Source organism: Cryptococcus depauperatus, chromosome 4 (assembly GCF_001720195.1).
Source record: "Cryptococcus depauperatus CBS 7841 chromosome 4, complete sequence".
NCBI classification, from domain to species: domain Eukaryota; kingdom Fungi; phylum Basidiomycota; class Tremellomycetes; order Tremellales; family Cryptococcaceae; genus Cryptococcus; species Cryptococcus depauperatus.
This window is the reverse complement of record NC_089471.1, coordinates 268,477-286,610: the sequence shown is the minus strand read 5'-3', so window position 1 is coordinate 286,610 and position 18,134 is coordinate 268,477. Positions and strand designations below refer to the sequence as shown.

General features: G+C 45.8%; 7 protein-coding genes across 7 annotated transcripts; 4 read left to right on the top strand and 3 right to left on the bottom strand.

Moving 5' to 3' along the window:
• Positions 1-174: 174 nt before the first annotated feature.
• On the bottom strand, positions 175-817 carry L203_103380 (uncharacterized protein; the record flags this gene model as incomplete). Its single annotated transcript, XM_066212782.1, has 4 exons — positions 175-349; positions 402-541; positions 592-645; positions 698-817. 4 exons carry the CDS (start codon positions 815-817, stop codon positions 175-177), a joined length of 489 nt encoding a protein of 162 aa, XP_066068879.1.
• A 114-nt stretch (positions 818-931) lies between these two features.
• On the top strand, positions 932-2,209 carry L203_103379 (ran-specific GTPase-activating protein 1; the record flags this gene model as incomplete). Its single annotated transcript, XM_066212781.1, has 9 exons — positions 932-980; positions 1,049-1,066; positions 1,131-1,174; positions 1,222-1,319; positions 1,371-1,522; positions 1,566-1,694; positions 1,742-1,848; positions 1,896-1,945; positions 1,993-2,209. The coding sequence occupies 9 exons, from the start codon at positions 932-934 to the stop codon at positions 2,207-2,209; spliced, it is 864 nt and encodes a 287-aa protein (XP_066068878.1).
• A 602-nt stretch (positions 2,210-2,811) lies between these two features.
• Positions 2,812-3,516, bottom strand: L203_103378 (protein translocase SEC61 complex gamma subunit, archaeal and eukaryotic; the record flags this gene model as incomplete). The annotated part of the gene is made up of 5 exons (XM_066212780.1): positions 2,812-2,824; positions 2,900-2,914; positions 2,971-3,058; positions 3,323-3,356; positions 3,454-3,516. The coding sequence occupies 5 exons, from the start codon at positions 3,514-3,516 to the stop codon at positions 2,812-2,814; spliced, it is 213 nt and encodes a 70-aa protein (XP_066068877.1).
• A 309-nt stretch (positions 3,517-3,825) lies between these two features.
• On the bottom strand, positions 3,826-7,893 carry L203_103377 (uncharacterized protein; the record flags this gene model as incomplete). Its single annotated transcript, XM_066212779.1, has 5 exons — positions 3,826-5,661; positions 5,712-6,901; positions 6,944-7,492; positions 7,548-7,824; positions 7,873-7,893. 5 exons carry the CDS (start codon positions 7,891-7,893, stop codon positions 3,826-3,828), a joined length of 3,873 nt encoding a protein of 1,290 aa, XP_066068876.1.
• Positions 7,894-9,698: 1,805 nt separating this feature from the next.
• L203_103376 (uncharacterized protein) lies at positions 9,699-10,415 on the top strand (the record flags this gene model as incomplete). The annotated part of the gene is made up of 2 exons (XM_066212778.1): positions 9,699-9,785; positions 9,831-10,415. 2 exons carry the CDS (start codon positions 9,699-9,701, stop codon positions 10,413-10,415), a joined length of 672 nt encoding a protein of 223 aa, XP_066068875.1.
• Positions 10,416-11,320: 905 nt separating this feature from the next.
• Positions 11,321-11,614, top strand: L203_103375 (uncharacterized protein; the record flags this gene model as incomplete). The annotated part of the gene is made up of 2 exons (XM_066212777.1): positions 11,321-11,407; positions 11,450-11,614. 2 exons carry the CDS (start codon positions 11,321-11,323, stop codon positions 11,612-11,614), a joined length of 252 nt encoding a protein of 83 aa, XP_066068874.1.
• Positions 11,615-11,743: 129 nt separating this feature from the next.
• L203_103374 (uncharacterized protein) lies at positions 11,744-17,481 on the top strand (the record flags this gene model as incomplete). Its single annotated transcript, XM_066212776.1, has 14 exons — positions 11,744-11,938; positions 11,992-12,026; positions 12,076-12,343; positions 12,417-12,535; positions 12,589-12,823; positions 13,053-13,152; positions 13,972-14,373; positions 14,986-15,147; positions 15,196-15,314; positions 15,363-15,497; positions 15,768-15,821; positions 16,032-16,143; positions 16,193-16,639; positions 16,694-17,481. 14 exons carry the CDS (start codon positions 11,744-11,746, stop codon positions 17,479-17,481), a joined length of 3,171 nt encoding a protein of 1,056 aa, XP_066068873.1.
• Between the last annotated feature and the right edge of the window lie 653 nt (positions 17,482-18,134).

Genomic DNA, 18,134 nt, shown 5'->3' with positions numbered 1-18,134 from the left:
CGTACAAACACATGCATATACCGCCTCTATGCGACATATCATAGAACTCTCTTCACCTCAAACCAGCTCTTGAGGTAATGGATATTCCATCCACAGACACCTAACAGAATCAGACTCTGAACAATGGCCCACCACTTGACACGAGAATTTGTGGATTCACAGGCTGATACAACGTCAGCTTGGCGACAAGACGATTGACGCACTATCTCGATGAATTCTTTCTCGCACAACGAGATAAGCCTGTTCATCTTTGACGAGCTGCAGGCCAGCGCTGAGATCCCGTACTTCTTGTTCAACCGGCGCAATGCGTTCGTCGTCGCCCATGTAAAGTTGGCCGTGAACGTTGAAACTAGCGAATGTTTAGAATGATGACCCAGCCAAGCCATAATATCACAACTTGCCTCAGCGTTTTGGAAGCGTAAGTAGACATCTCGTTGCTGAAGCAGTACGTGAATTTACCGCCTTTATCAGCAGAGATGGAGAATGATCCTTGAGGTCTCTTGTACTGAGAATTGATGACGGAACCTTGAGGGTCAGATACCTTGGAGGAATCAGCAGAACGCTCAGACATTGTCAAGACGAATGCCCAACATAAAAGTCAATATCCAAATGGCCACCGCCTCCAACTTCAAACGTCACAGTCATCTATACGAGATGTTTTAGCGATTTCATGCTATCGCGCAAAAAGACAGCATACCCTATCTTGTGGTTCCAAATTTTCATAGAAGCATTCTTTTCCACCTGCTGGTATTTCTATACGGTGTGCAAGGACGATTGGGATAGCGAAAAGTATGCAAAGTAATGAATTGAAAAACATTATGAATAGTTGAAATAGCTAAATAATTCTGAATATAACGCGATCAAGAAGTATACATGACATAGGCGTGCGACCAAGATTCCAAACTTATAGGATTTAGGCGCGCGTAGCGACATGAAGTACACGCACTGTTCTCCCCATTTTACTCTTTTTCAATTCAAAAGTTAACTTTTTCTTTGTTTTTACTTTTCATCTCTCTTCAATTTGTACGTTTTATTTTCCGGTATCTAGCAAAATCTCAAGCATTATGTGCGTTACTTGGCGTCAACAACGGTTTTGGGACATTGTTGCTGACCTGTACACCTGATTTTAGTCAAAGACACAATGGCTGAACCCACTGAGCAAGTTCAAACTGGCGTATGTTTCCTATTGTTGCATGAGCCAACAACTGATCACAAAAGTAGGAAGTCGAGCATGACCCTCATTTCGAACCTGTCATCCGTCTCACTGAGCAGGTGGAAGCAAAGACCCACGAAGAAGATGAGGAGCCGCTTTTTAAAATGTAGGAGGGCTTCGTCGGTGAGGTGTCGATACTGATTGTATGGCGCAACAGGCGTGCAAAGCTTTTCCGGTTCCACAAGGACACTACCGAGTGGAAAGAGCGTGGCACCGGCGACGTTCGTCTACTCAAACACAACCAGACTGGCAAAGTTCGTCTTGTCATGCGTCGGGATAAGACCCTGAAAGTTTGTGCCAACCACATCAGTATGTCCAACATTTACAATCGGATAAAGCTGATACGGCCCAGTCTCTTCCGACATGAAGCTTTCCCCCAACGTTGGTTCTGACCGATCCTGGGTGTACAATGTTGCTGCCGATTATGCCGAGGGTGAGGCATCTCCCGAAACTCTTGCAATCAGGTTTGGCAACTCTGAGAGTGAGCTTTTTCCCTGTGCTCTTACTTGCGTTGACACTGAGTGAAAGACGCCAATCTCTTCAAGCAAGCTTTTGAGGATGCTCAGGAGAGCAATGCTAAATTGGGTGGTACCAAGGAGGAATCTGCCGAGTCTTCTGAAGCCCAGCCTGTTACTGTAGGTTTTGGCATTAGCAAGTTTTAATCAACTAATGAATGGTGAAGGAGACATCTGCAAAGGCTGAGGAGGAGACTTCCAACAAGAAGACTACTGAGTAAGCCAATTTTGTCTTTGCATGGTACTGGGCTGATGCGTTGACAGGGACAGCAACACCGTTCCCTCAACCCACAATGAAGAGGCCAAAGATGAAGAGCTTGCTGTTAAAGTCGACACCGAGGCTGAGGAAGCCAAGGCTGACGAGCCTAGCACAGGCCCGGCCGCTTCTGAGAAGGCCGAGGAAAAAGCTGAGGAAAAAGCTGAGGAAAAAGCTGAGGAAAAAGCTGAGGACAAGTCTGAAGCTGCTGAGGCGAAGGAATAGAGGATGCAAAGTATGCGACTGCCCATTTGCCTAATCCTCTAATTTTCACCCAAGAGATGAGGTGGTGATGAATTTTATATTCCATCTTTCAACAAGTAGAGATGCGGATGAGTAATAAAACCTTTCCAACGAAATGAGATCACGAGGCGAGATACTTGAAAACACAACCATCTTTTCCTATAGCTGTTCAACATTCCGTCATGAAAAAGTGAATCAATTCGATACCTCCAGGCTGATTTAGAGACACATGATATTAAAAGCGTAATGGTCAGATAGGAAAAGAAAAGCGCACTCTATTCGCTTTGCCTTTTGGTAAGTATCTGCAACTATTCAAGGGCAAAAAAATGTAACAAATGATTGTCTATAAAGACTGGTAAGCTTAAGGCAATTCATAAGATCACATTAAAATAGCAGTATCTCCAAACACTGTGGGCAAACACACATTTCTTATATCGTATAGGTAATACGCAAACGTCAAGTGGTCAGCTCAACAGACACTAACCGAGTAAAAGCACCATGCAGATGGTAGATAAAGGTTTGACATTGATTATTCATAATTTACAACCTCAAGTATTGTGCGGCCCTTACGCTCTATCGACGCTTCATGAGCCACCCCTACAGATAAAACATCAGTATACCTCATTCATCCATACAAAGCTTTGGTTGAAATCAGTAAGGATCACAACATACACTAGAACGTTGTTACTAAACTCGACATATCAGTTTCCGCTCTCAACAATGACGGAAGAGAGAAGACCAACATGGGAATATGAACGAGCTTCACAATATATCCAATGAATCCCATGACAGCGAATCCAACCGCTATCGCTCGACAAAGCTGTTTGTATTCTACGATAGTCGTTCTCGTTAGCAGGGATAGGTGTATCTAGTGCGTCAGACCGAGAAAGTGTTAATGAGAAGAGAACGGCGTTTTGATGAAACAGGATGGTATTCCTCAAAGAGATACACATCTTGTTGACCTGGTCTCGGTAATTTCTCTTAGTTACCACCTGCTGCACTACATGCAACTACCGTCTCCTCCATCCTTGTTCGTCTTCCCAGGTCTTCATCGTTTATTCCCCCTAATCTCTTCTTCAAAAATAAATTACTAACCTTCTGCTGATGGCTTAGTACACCTGTTGACAAACTATCCCATGGTCAGCTCTGCTCATACGATTTTACCCATTGGTAGTTAAAATATGGCCCAAAGTGGGTTTAAGAGGTAGCAGAGAAAAAAAATGTACTTGGGTACCCTCCTTGACAAACTGCTTTGGGAGGTCTGCAATTTCTGACAGACGTTCAGACATTTTTTGTTGAGTTGTTTGAAGAGAAATATAAAAGAAATTAAAGTATAAATCAAGTTTGAAATATTTAGAGAGAGAAATCACCAGTGGCTTGCTGGAACTTGTCAAGAGCAAAAGGAAAATTAGATTCCGTTTATTGGCCAGTAACTACTCGAATGAACAAATTGATACATGTGGTTTCAGCGTAACTATGCTATCTAACAGGAAAACAACGCTCAAGATTATTTGTCGAGATGTATGGACTTGATCAGTAAAATTATACTGTTTGCTTATGAAATTAAAGAAGGAAATTTTTTTGCAATCGCTCACAAATTACTTTGCTGAACGCTGACTTTCATTCGACCTTCTAGGGTCTTTTACTGGTCTTACGGGACCATTTGAATCAGATCTATTGGTGTTTTGGGCGATAGGCACGAATGAGGAAGGCGGGTAGCCCATTTGCTCGGATAGTAAGCGGTTTGAAGGAACAGAAGGCGAAGATGGTTGTGTTGATGGTGAGGGTCTATTGACGACAAACCCAGTATGACTGGTTGGAGAAGTAACGGGAGACTTTGTAGGCCGCAATACTTTGAAGCTCTGCTTCTCTTCACTGCTTCTCTCGGAGCTTAGTCTTGCGACTGTTGGTGGTAGACTAATTGGTGACGGAGCACTTGCTGGACTGGCATGGAGAGACTTGGGCTTCTCTGGAGAACCCACATGGTGAGGGGTTGGAGTAGGTTGGCCCATACGTTTTACCTTGAAGCCAGTCATCGACTGATTTTCAGAAAGTACAGGCGACAAAGGCGTAGGACTGGGTCGTGATCCTTCTCCGCTGCGTTTCAAAACAAAGCCTTTTTTGGATGAAAATGGTGTTGGTGCTGCTACTCCAGCAAACAATGACCCAGACTCTGTTACCAGCGCTGCTTTCCTTGCCTTATTTTCATCTTTAGCTTGTTCTGCAAGATCGTCCCATCCTTTCTTTTTGATACCCAGAACTCTCTTCCACCCAGGTTGATCCAGCCTTGTGATATCTTCAAAAGGTTTTGGTTCTCTGATTCCAGCCAACGGTCCACCCGCCTTTGTTCTTCTTGATGGACCAGACTCACTATCAGACTCTTCACTCTCACTATCAGGACGTCCCAAATCTCGGCGGAACCAGCCAACATTGCGCCTCTTTCTCCTTTTCTTATCGGAATCGGGATACTCGCTTGATGACGATGGATCAGTATCATTTTTCAAATCATTCAATGACCGGCGCCTAGGAATGGCGAGAGTTGGTGGACGTGTACCTTGATTATTGGGGCGGATGCCAGGAGAAGACGAATGAGCATTGGCATCCATCGTAGGTAGAGTCGACAGCTCAATGATTGCACTAGAGGATTGTGGCCGGCTATGAGGAGGTGACATTGGTCGATGTCCAATTGGAGAGACGCGAATGACAGGCACGGGCGCACTTGTTGACAAGTCTCGGTTATAGACTCGACGTGATGAGCCAGCAATTTGAATGTCGTACGGGTTCTCATAGTTTGATCTACCACCTCTCACTACGGAGAATCCTGTGTTACTCCTTGCTCTTTCGTGGTTATTGTCGAACATCATTTCACGGGGATCGATAGGAGAAGTGGGTGATGTGAGCGTATGAGCATATGTTCCGGGAGGAGCATATCCAGGACCAGGTGAAGGTCGCCAAGCATCCATGATGTTTGTGTCACTCGGTCTCTCGTCGGATTTTGACTCTGAGCTTCTTCGGTCCACTGGAAGGGGTCCAAGAGGCGACTGATAACCCATCGGATAGAGGAAAGGTGATGTTTGTTCTGAAGAAATTTGAAGCGCAATACCCTGCGAGTGTCTATCTAACATCATTTGCGTAGTCAAAGAGCCCGCCTCATAGACATTTTTTTGCAACTGCCTTGAACCACGCTTTCTTCTCTTCCTCGCAGCAGCCTTTCCACCTCGTACAGGGTTGAGACAGTCGAGATCCATAATTGCAGCAAATATACCACCATCAAGAGGGTGAGTCGACTCGTCGAAATGTGCATTGCCAACAAGTCGAATAATCCCTTCAATAATTTTAGTGATAAGTAGGAGAAGGAAGAAGACAAAGATGATGGCTTGTAGAATGAGAATCGTATATGTAATCCAATCAAGCGCTGTTACAGTCATTGAAATCTAGATATTATGATTAGCAATATCCATGCTTTGATAAGATTTTAGTTTACCTCTTTGCTCAACAACATCGCCAGAAGCATACACACTAATCTTAGACTACCCAGAAATACATTCGGGGCACCCATACTTGCACCTTCAGCCCATGGATACCAAAAACCTGGAACAATCAACAGTGCCAACTCAATAACGACAATGACAATTGCCTGAGCAAGCCCACTTTTCTGACCAGCGCCAATCACTATCCCAGTAGCAAGACTGGCGCCCAAAGGGAAAACACGAAACATTTGTCTTTTCTCTGCGTAGACATTGTACATTGGCCCGAGGGAGAGGAGCGTTCGCGTGGCATCGTAGAGTTTCCCAGTCGGTGTCTTGGCTATGCGCCACAGAAAGAAAGCAGGAATCAAGACTGAAATGAAAACGAATGCAAGGGCAGCAAAGGCACGTGAAACAATGCTAGCTTCTCTACTCAGATACAGTTGGTATACTGAGAAGATAGTCACGGGTAGGTGAAACATCAAAAGAAGTCTGATGAGATTACCATAAAGCGTGGCAACGTGGAATGCTCCAGCTTCACCTCTTGGCCTGAAACGGAGCCAGGTTCTTCTAAAAGACGAGGGGGATGACGTTTTGTGAGGAGTATGCGTGGACTGAGCGGGTAGAGAGAGGTTTCCCAGACCATCACTGGACGATAATGGTCGTTGTTCGAATGCTTCTTTTCCCCCCAAACTTCCTCTTGGACTATTGCCCAAAGTCGTCCGTTTGCTCGCAGGACTGCTTTGCCTAGATTGGGGATTATATAATTGCTCAAGCATTCCATGCAGAGCCCAAATCAGCAAGCTCAAAACGATGATGGCTGCTGCCATACACATAAATATTGCCAAACACGTTCCAAAGAGATCTTGCGGACGAAGACCGACAGCCATGGCAAACGACTCCATGCCATGGGAAGCACCGTGCAGATCGAGTAAAGGATTGAACGCATCTTTGTTCAAATAGAGGGGATATTTTGAATCAGAGATTTGCGAAGCAAATGGTACAGAAGGAGTATAGTTGCTGGGGTAGATATCGGATCGCTTTGAATCTGGATTCGAGCCTTGTACAAGCGTCGTGTTCCAAACCAAATTGGCCCACGCTCCTTGAGACAGAATCGGGTATGTAAAAATAGGCCACCTAACCGCAATCATTCCCAACATGGAAGCATATTGCACATGAAATATGATATCCTTGACCCCTGGCGTGACTATAGACCTGTCAGTCGGAACAAGTACGACAGATAGCTTACCAAAACGCAAGAGACCACCGCTAACGCTCAATCTCTCACCGCTCAATCCACTTATAACCATGGTACCCCACTTGCGCATGACGGTTTCACGCTTGCTTGAACCTCCGGCGCCAACGAGCCTGGCGCCTGCTGCTTCCTTTTGCCCATATTCTGCAACTCCGCTTCCAACGATCCAACCAGTAATAAATCTAGCGCTCCAGCTGACCAGCCAAAAGCTCATTACGAGGGCGACAGGCCACCAGAGAAAGAGCTGGTAATACCAGCCAGACTTGGTGTAGGGCGAAACATGGACATCATAACAGGCCAGACTAGCAGCGTTCAACGAGGTATCGACGACGCGAATGTGAGTGTGTAACGTGGTCAGGGCATAGGGTTTGTGTAACGGGATGGATATATTGATGGCAAAGTCGCCTGCCGGGAGAGGACAGTATGTTGTGTTGTATGGAAAGTAAGGCTGAGAAAGGTTCGAGGGGAACAACGAGTTGCACACCCAGGTCGCAGATTCATGGACTCGAAGCGTCGCCGCATGGGTATCCGTAAACAAAGTAGCTAATAGCAGGTAAGAATGCCTTTTCTCGCATCAAAATTTCAAGCCTGAACCTACCCAGCTTATTGGTATCATTATCGTATCCCGCAAGCTCAGCTCCAGTAACGCCAATGAGGTCCAGCCGCAAAACATCATGCCCATCGCCCACCAAGCCCAGTTTAGCGGCCTCCTTGCCCGGAACAAGCTCTGCAAAAATTTGGGTGACGTTGAGAAGATTCTTGCTGGCCGCAATATGAGAATCAGCCGTCAGACAGGATGAGAAGGTGGGCTGCAAGGGAGCAGCCTGGGCACGAATGCCCATTATTACTAAGAAAACCAAATATATAAACATTGTCTAGGGTCTGTCAGCTCAACATTACCATCAGAAATGGACTTGGCTGACCTCTGTAAAGTTGCGTCGCATAATGTTCGCTCCAGTCAGAGTTTTTCTTTGATTCACCAAGAGACAGGCGAGCATTCTGGCACGCTACATGCCATTTGGGAAGCGACGAGAAATGATTAAAAACAGTTAAGAAAAAGAATAAGATGAAAGGTAAAATGAAAAGAAGAATTACATTTTGAAAATACATGTTCCGTCTTTAGACCGAACCCCGTCAATTCGTTCAACATTTCCTTTTCCCCGCTTCTTGCTCCTTTCAACAATTTTACAAACATGCATACAGACGACGCTACTTTTACAAAGGGTGATCAATGGTTACCGTCTGTCCAACTGCATCGCTATGGTTGAGAGTGTGGCACGAGGTGAGTGCCACGCACACTACATGCTGTATTTTTGCTGGGCGAGGTGAGGCGAGATGGATGTGGAGTTGTCCGCAGAGTAGAGGTAAAAGAAGGAGCTAGGAGTACATCGCAGGTATACCTTGCAGAGAGCCAGGGATGATTTGGATGTGTTCTCGTCGTTTCTGCATTTTGACAGTCACCACTGTCGACTTTACAAATTGGATATTGTTAAATTGGGTGGCCACGACAAGAGGTATTAACTACCATGGCTATATTCATGAGTGTGCAAGACCAATATGTCGTCTTGAGGGGAAAAGTCGCTCAGCCTTACAGTCACCTTTTCAAGACACTTGTCAGCGTTATGTGAAGCAAGCCCAGCTTGAAGCGCTTCCCGTCCTTCCTTCTAAGCCATTGGGTAAGCATAACCCTCTCACACCTGATAAGGTTGTAGGTTGTTTGGCAGCTCTGTGGCGGGTCATCGCTGCGCCTGCAACCCGTCTATCTCGCTGCAGCATTTGCTAATACTCTTAGTCGCCCAGGGTCTGCACCACACCTTGACGGGGTTTTGACGGGCCATACCTGTCTCCAGATTGACCGATTGCCTCTTGAACTCAGCATTTCTGGCATGTTGATTGCCAGCCTCTGATCTCTCGAGCTACCGTCTAGGGCATCCTCATCACACACACCGTCGTCTGACAAGGGAAGCAATCGCAGCGAATGCAACTATGTCAACTCCGCCTGCCCTGTCTGAAGGGCCAGACCGCACCACTCAATGGCAAGCACAACGCCTCCTCCTTCACCTCCTACTACTCCCTGGAGTATCCTCAATTGTATATGTGCATATTTGACCACCCACAACAAAACTTGTCCCATTCTGAGCCAGTTTGAATGGTTATGGCAAACCGGCGCGGGGCTCCGCTTTTATACCGGTCCGGCAGCTCGTTTCAGGCACGCATACAACCCCCTGCCTTATCCGTATATTTTTGGAGCGCTACTTGCCGTAATTTTGTTTTGTTATTGCGATTTTTGGCGAGTTTTTTCGAGCTCATCATTTAAAAAACAAGCTGAGAAATGGAGACCGGGTTGTGGCCGGAGTTGCGCTGGGGTTGAGAAGGGTGGAAAATGGACCGGACCGTTTGCAATGTCGGCTGGGGTCTCTGTAAACAGCCGGTTTGGGTGGATGGTGGTGGGCGGAGAGGTTGGTGATTAGGTGGTTAAACCGGGGCAGGAATTAGATAGAGGGATACATCCATAATCAGGCATCTTGGTTGCGTCGAATGGTCCGACTTGGAGCGTATCCGGGGCACAGGGAAATACAAACCAAACAGTATGGGTATACAGTTGGCCGACTGACACTTAGATTGAATCTGCCGTAAAGTCTATATAAACGTTTGATTTGTTGAGCGGAAACACAATAGCCGTACACATTCGCGTAGGCGTTTGCACGATAGACTTGTTTTCAGTTTCAACATTGAAGTGTAGCAATTGATGGCAGCTGCGATGGACGACCTTGTTGCTAATCTGTCTAGCAACATGCATGTCTCTCAGGAGGGGTATGAGTTGAAGGCGTTGCAGGTCGGTCCTTTCTTGGAGTGTGTCTTGTGGCCTGACCAGTTGTAGGAGTATCTTGCTCAGAATCTCCCGCTTTCCATTCCCAACGCCTATGACTATGCCATACAATCTCAGTCGTCGATGTCGAGGAAGCATACGGCTTTTGCGGCATATACCTGTCCGCCATCAACACCCACCTCTCTGTCTCTTCCCGAGATATACGCCCAGCCAGCCCTTCTGGCAGCTTTTGAGCAACCCGCTCCAATGGCCCATGAACCTCTTGCCCAGCGGCCAGCACCAAGGAAAACTCTTCCCTATGGTGCTATCCCACAACCATATACTGCTAGCAAAGATAACCAAATAGTTGAGAGTCCCCTAGCCAACTATCCGTCATTTAAATCGGACGCATTCGCTCCGATATGCCAACAGCAGGTGTTCGAGGGAGCAGAGAACCCATGGGCGAAGATGAAAGCAGCTCCTTCAGGTGATTTTGGATTTGCGCCATCAGCTGCGAAACAAGTGATACTCGATCGCGGCAGGCAATGCGATGGACTGCAACTCGGTAGCTTCCAACGAAACGAGCCAGCTGTGGTGACATTGCCAAAAGACGAAGATACAGCGAAGAGTTATGAAGAGATGGACGAAGACGAATAGGTTGAGAGACTTGTAAATTTGGAAGTGGAACCAGTGGCGAACGAATCATGTACTTGTGGCCAACGACAGTGGTAGCAGAAGCGGATATTGGCATCAGCAGTTTTGAAATTCCTTGTCTCACTTGAAAAGATTGTTGTCGGTTGTCTGTACGAGTTGCTTGTTGATTACCGATAGTCATTATATCTTAATTATGTAATGTCGCCTGCCAAGTATCGGAAGCCATACTGGGCGCTCTTGTTTGACTTGATGTATTGGTATCAAGACGAGTGAAAACATGGGTTCATTGGTTTTCAGGCTTGCTTGTTCCTATAACTCGTCAGAGGGCTGTATACTTGGCGAGACGATATGGTCAGCCAAGACAGATGTATACAGGCATTGTTTTGTTGAGAATAGCATACACTTCCTTTACCAGGCTTGAAGAGGTGAGCTTCCTATAGCCTGTGGGATACTACCCTTGACAGGCTTGGGCCATGGTCTCTGTACATCTCATCTTTTTGCCATGGTTGCATGGAATGCCAGCTCAAGTCACTTCAGCGGTATCGGCCATTTGCGAATGTGATTGAGTGCAACGATAGGATATACCATAAATTGAACTGTGACGAATATTAGTTGAAAAGTAAAATGTAAAACGAAAAAAGATAGAAATGCGAATCCAGTTTGCACATTTGCAATTACTGTGCATTACATTCTTTGGATTTACATCTATTACATTTATCTTTTGCTTTGCTACCATTTCTCAATATTACCATCATCATTCAAATATACTTGCATAGAACCACATCCCTTATATACTTCCAGAAGCTCTACGTTCTCAACAGCATCAGTCGCGCTCACCATTTGCACTTTTATATTGAGCAAGGAGACGACTGTCAGTGGTGGCAGAGAATAACGAGTTGTATCATCCTATGGCGGTACTGAGCCCATCAAGCTGGACAGGAAATGGGGAAAGTGAATATGTGCCCATGGCTGAAACGGAAGATAGTCGGCCAACTGTGCGTTGACTCGAGTGAAGTATAAGTCTGACAAGGTGTCAGTCAGTCTTGATTAAAATATTTGATCATTCAGTTTCTCCCTCCTGTGCTACTTTTGGCTCTTGGGATACCAATCGGCATCAACATGCCTCTCTACCTCTCTATCTACTCCCGCCGGTTGTTAAGCTCAATATCGCTGCTGCCAAGAGCACTGCCACCAGTGGCTGACCCTTTAACTGTCAAGAATCTCGTCTTGCTAGGTCTTCCTCCTCCAGAGGACCCCATCCAAATATAGTCCACTATGTCTTTGGGCTGGCAGATGATTAACCTGACTTTTTGTATTTTGCTTATCTGGCAATGAGCTCCCTGATCAGTCTGAAGCCCGATTCCGTCTACTTTCATTGCATAAATGAACCAAAAGGTTATTGGTGGGACCGGATCAGAAACTGGGAAGGCTGGAAGGATGAACAAGGCTATAGGAATGGCCTGGTGGAAATCAAAAGAGCTCGGGATGTCCAGTGGATAGGAAAGAGTAAAAGTCCAGTTGTATATGTAAGTCGGGTCTTTGCTTTGGGGCTTTGTTGAATGATGTTAATGCGAAGTAGTTTGCCCATAAGGTTGATATGATAAGATTAGAAGTGTGGGTTTATCGAATGATCCCTGGTTGTCATACTAACTTCATTCTTCAGACTGTTAAAATATGGAGGTATCTATCTGGATATCGATACCATGGTTCTGAGACCGTTCTCGGAAGCTTCTTTCCTTCAATACAACACCGTTCTCGGCCTGGAGGCCCATGGCTTGACGTTTCTTCGTAAGCCAGGCTGGGACGATGGAATGCAACCCAAGGGGCTTTGTAACGCTGTAATCATCGCTCGCAAGGGTGCCGAGTTCTTGAAAAGGTGGCTAGGGAGTTATGAGGGATTCAGGGAGGACAATTGGACAAAGCATTCTGTGGTATGTATCAACCGCCCCTTGCAATGTCCTTTGTGCGGTCAACTATGGACATCTGACAAAAACTGAATATTAGGAAATGCCCTGGACTTTGGCACAAATGCATCCTCATCTTGTGACGGTGCTATCCGAGCGAACATTCTTTTGGCCATTATGGACAGACGATCACATCCATGCGGTGTATGCCACAAACGAGTATGACTTTGGGATATGAGGCAACCTACACAAGTTGTCCCGATTTTGCAAAGTCACAACGCCAACGAGCTCATCCACGATACTAGATACCATCTTTGGGAATCCAAAGCTCGCCCGTACCTCTTGGCCCTTGACCCGACAACCATAGCCCAAGTCGACACCTCTTTTACCCGCATGGCTCGTCAGTTTCGTGAACCCGACGAGGAGAAACGATGGCTGCTGGCGAGTAAGATAAAGGGCGCGAGCGACGGCGTGGGGCTTGAAAACCTGCATTTAGGACGCGTGCCGGTGAGGTGAACAATGAAACACTAATCAAAACAGGCAATACAGGTCCAGTCAAGAACAGCCATCGACTTGCATTTCCAAAGTAAGATTGAGATTTGGCTGTTATCGTTGATAAACATGTGTAGATATCTTGCTTTTTAGGTTTGACGTTTTATGAAACTGCTACCTTGTGAACTCTGCAAAGCTCAGTCAATCCAACTGCATGAGACTGTGCTTGACAAGACGGATCCAGCTGTCGATATATACCCAACGCTCAGCTGTGGCAGTTCCAGGCTCGCCTTTGCTGGACGATTGCAATGATGAGATTCTCGACGCCACCCAAATCCTCGCTCGTACATAATCCCAGGCCTTGAACAAACAATGCCACCGAATGCTACGTAACGTCATGAAACACTTGAACCCAAGTCAATGGTGATAGAAAAGTGATGACGTTCAAGGGTTTGTCAGAGATGGGACGGTGAATGATTGACGTCATTAGGAGAGGATTATTCCCCTTTCTCCAAGAAATTTTTTTACTGTGGTCATGCCGTGTATACATATTACCTTTCTGCATCATTCAGTGACGACGATAGAATGTATGTATAAAAGAGATGTTGGCGATACTGGTCTTTTGTTCTTATTTTTTTTTGAGAATTGTCTCCCAAACGCCACAAACGAGGAATCGATGATTAACTAACGCCGTGTAAACTGGGGGCACAAATAAAAGAATTAGCTGATAAACGTTAATCAGCAAAGTCGTGGAAAGGTGAAATTGTTATTTCTCTCTTCGTTTTTCACTTCTACAAGCTTTTTTTCTATTTATTTATTTTTATTTTGTTTCCACATTTGTTCTTCTCTGCGAGTCATATACCATTGTCTTGGGATTAAAACGATCCATTGGTGGGTAGAAATCCTTGGTGCTGGCTTTGAACAGTGGTGAGTTGTCGGTGACGTCAATGAAATGGTAGTTGGGTTTGCTGACTGTCTGCTTTTTATTTCCCCATCGATTTTAATATTCTCTCTCTTGGTTTTATCTCACGTTGGATATTTCTTTTTACGCGACACTTACTCTATACGTGCCATCTATTGTTGGACGTTTTGTCATCTTCGCCTGTGTGTTTCTCGCTCCCAGCCTGTTTACACACTTATCTTCCATTTGCCATCCACCATAGGCGAATCCAAGCAGCCACCTGGACCAGGCTTGACACCCAATTTGGGTAGTGATACATCGTTTTCAACGTCTTCGCTATCTCCTCGCTCCCCATCTCTACTCGTACCTCTCTCGGACCCCTCTCTTCCCACTCTTTCGTCCATCCCTCCCATCTACGCTTCATCGCCTGCCTTTTCTGGAAGCACACGCTCATCCAGCCAGTCATCCCGCGACCGCTCCGACCAGCCTTCCTTGCGCGGATCCTATTTCCATACAGGACTGTCTACGAAACCAGCCATCCGCCAACAGGCAGCAACAGACCTCACACAGATTTCTAGTGTGACTAAAAACGACAACTACAAGATTGCATTGAAGAAATTAGAACAGGCGAATCTAAAAGACGACATGTTGTCAAGTTTTAAACGTGAGTTGCATTTCTCGTGGGTTTCCAATATTTGGTTCAATTCTGTGACATGGATGGGCTTTTTTGTCTAGTGAGGCATATCGGAGTTTATTTTCTGTCCGTGTGTCATACAAACGATGACATAGGGAACGGTCCGTGCGTTACTGAACAAAGGACCCGCTCCACTTTATTATCATTACTGCTTTCATCTTTTGCTTTTGTCTTTCTTCTTTCTCTCGTTTTGTATCTGTTGGTTGGTCCCTCTTTGCCATGTCTTCCAGAACATTGGAGACAATTCGGCCACAACAATGCCCCGATCCTGTTCCACTATCCCTTCGCGTTCCTCGTCCTCGACGACATCTCCATTCTTGCCTTCTCCCCCCCGAATGCTCTCTCCTGTTCTTGTCTCGTCACACTACTCTACGGATGGAATGCTGATGTCTCCTACTCTATCTGTCTCAACCCGTTGTCTCTCCCGAAAACCTCAACCTATACCAATCCCTGGTTCTGTTGGATCAACATCGTCTTCCCGTCGCATCCGTCTCTTTCGCCGCTCTTCCTCAACCATAACTGACCTTATCTTGCGGTTTCATGGGCCCCCTTTGTGCCTTTCTGGACATGACGCATCTGCAGAGATTCTCAGACATGGGAAGCATGCCCAAACTGCTTCCCCCACGGCCCCAACTGAATACAAGAATGGCAAGTCTTCAAAGCCTACTGGTACACAACAACAGCCTCCTGTTGCTGCTCAAGAAATTGAGAAGAAGGAGATACAACATCTAAACGCCCATGATGGTATGCAGTTTTTTCCTAGTCAAAAACATCAGTTAACGAGAAATGTAGCTCAATCTGTGCAGCCAGGATCTGGACGAGTACTTGCGGCTTCTCCCAATTATAGAGAAGAAGCCGAGAAAATTGTTGCCGACGAAAGAGCTCAGAGCGAGAAGTTGCCTGTTTATCCAGTTTGTGTATTTTGACCAGAAAAAAATTGCAATTGACTGTTTACATAGGGGCTTGAGGAATACAGGCTGTTGGAAAAAATGGGTGATGGTGCATTCTCGAATGTATACAAAGCTGTTGATCGTCGATCAGGGCAAAAGGTCGCCGTCAAGGTTGTGCGCAAATATGAATTGAATCAATCACAGGTAAGCGTTATTTTGTTCAATCTTCTCGTCCTTTTTTGTTATAGAATAGACTTTGCTTTGCTTGAATCTCCTTCCAACCTTGGCCAGGTTGGAGCGCAGACGATTTGGGCGTTGCGAGTATTCTTGCTTGTCTTCAGCGTTTTGTATATACAATCCTTGTCTATGTTTGTTCCGGACGGAACGGCAACAGCATTGGCAAACGTTCACATGTCCAAATTGAACCGATATCATAACGAGGACATCCGACTGACACACTATGTGCGCGATTAGCACGGTAATAAACACCTCAATGTTAATTTCAAGAAGAGGCCGAGGGTTACAGAGGTTGGTTCAATTTCACAATGATTTCCTATCCCACTCCGACACATCGCATCTTGGACTTGCAACTGCTGGCCCTTGGGCGTCTAAAGCACCTCTTGTACATGGTGCAGATAGTACTCAGCCCTTCTTTGCGATCTGTTGCAAAGTAGGCGATGAATTGACTCTGCCTTTTGTCAAACCAATCACCGCATTTGCTAATTCAACGACTGGTAGCGAGCGAATATTCTCAAAGAAGTTCAAATTATGCGAGGTATCGATCATCCAAATATCGTCAAGCTCTTGAAATTCTTTGAAAGCGAAGAGCATTACTTTCTAGTACTTGAGCGTAAGTAACTTGTCAAGTTTCTTGCTTGCATCACTAACAAGTGAATTAGTTATGGAAGGTGGCGAGCTGTTTCATCAGATTGTCAAACTCACATACTTCTCTGAAGCTCTTTCACGGCACGTTATACTTCAAGTGGCGGAGGGTATTCGGTACCTTCACGAAGAACGAGGTGTTATTCATCGAGACATTAAACCTGAAAATCTGCTGTTCGAACGCATTCCGTTGATCCCTTCTCGTCAACCTATACATCGACCTTATGATGAAGAAAAAGAAGATGAAGGCGAATTTCAAGCAGGTATTGGCGGCGGCGAGATTGGTAGAGTGAAAATTGCCGACTTTGGTCTATCAAAGATTGTTTGGGATGAGCAGACCATGACTCCCTGTGGTACTGTTGGCTACACCGCTCCTGAAATTGTCAAAGATGAACGATATAGTAAAAGTGTTGATATGTGGGCATTGGGATGTGTCTTGTACACACTTTTATGTGGATTTCCTCGTTAGTTATTTTCGTCATTCATGCTCTCAACTTTGTGACTGATGGCGCGATTAGCATTCTATGATGAAAGCATCAGCGTTCTTACGGAAAAAGTTGCTCGTGGTTACTACACTTTTCTTAGTCCTTGGTGGGACGATATTTCCCATTCCGCAAAGGATCTCATCACACACCTATTATGTGTTGACCCTGCTCAACGTTATACCATCGATGAATTCTTGGCTCACCCTTGGATCAAGGAGGCCTACTCACCACCACTGCCCTCGGCTCGTCCTTCAGGTATGCCTTCAAACGCTCCCATGGACTCTCCACTTTTGGCGTCCATTCGCGCAGGCAATCGAGAAGGTCGATCTCCTGGTGTCAGCGCTCTTAAAGAAGCGTTTGATGTCACATATGCTGTTCATCGTATGGAAGAAGAAGGTGCCCGACGTCGGGCCTACAATGGCCCAGGCGGTGCTGGCCAACGTGGATTCCTTCATGGCTTGAATGAGGAAGAGGAGGAGGAAGACGATGCAGCTGTTGAAGAAGCCCGTCGAAAACATGGCGAGGCCGTTGCCCGTCAGATCCAAGAACATCGTGGCCGTGCGGCCGCCAATGCTGCTGCAGGTATAAAAGAACCAATCGTCGCACATTATGCTGGTCGCGGAGGTGCAAACAGGCGGGAAGCAGAGGCTGTCCTTTACGAGGGTAGAGCTGGCCAAAGAGATAGAGGCCGCGGACAACAAAAGCAAAATGGCTTTGAGCTGGATATGGGCAACGCTACATTGCTTGGCAGGAGAGGGAGGAAAATAGCACCTAGTCCGCTTGCCCAACAAGTATCCGCAGCTGCTAATCATCGAGAATGATCATTGTAACGTTGGCGTCCGAGACGCTTGAGAGCGACAAGCCATCTTGTATAAATTAGCAGAGAGATACAGCATAATCGATAATGGTTTGTATAGTCTTATCCCTACATGCGAGCTTTGAAGAATAGAGATTGTGAATAACTGTTGAGCAGCGAATACCATATCCATCAGCTTTGACCATAAGCGCTTTGCTTCTATGCTATCAATGTCATTATCATCTTTGCATTCGAGCTGATCTCAATCTGTAAACGGTATATAAATAAATGGCTGTTATTCAAGTTGAATGATAGTTGTAGATTACGTAAATCAGACGCGCTGTAGCCCTTGGACCCTGAATTTGATATTTCCAGCGTGGCTGATCTTCAATTGTCGTGAATGTCAATAATTCTTTTTTCTTTTTCTATTTTTCTATTTTTTTCATTCAGTTTCTTCAGCGCTGGGCGCTCAACTGCACTCGTGACTAGCAAGAAATATAGTCTTTTGTTCGCCTATCAAAAGTGCTTACAGGCCCTACCGCAATCTTGTCTTTTCCTGTCAAACGCGTCAACAGTCTAAGAAATACTCTTCAAAGCTCTCACATTCTTTTTGAATCTTGAGCTATTGGTTACTGGTTTGTATCAACCAATCTCGACTGGTGGGGAAGAGACGAGACT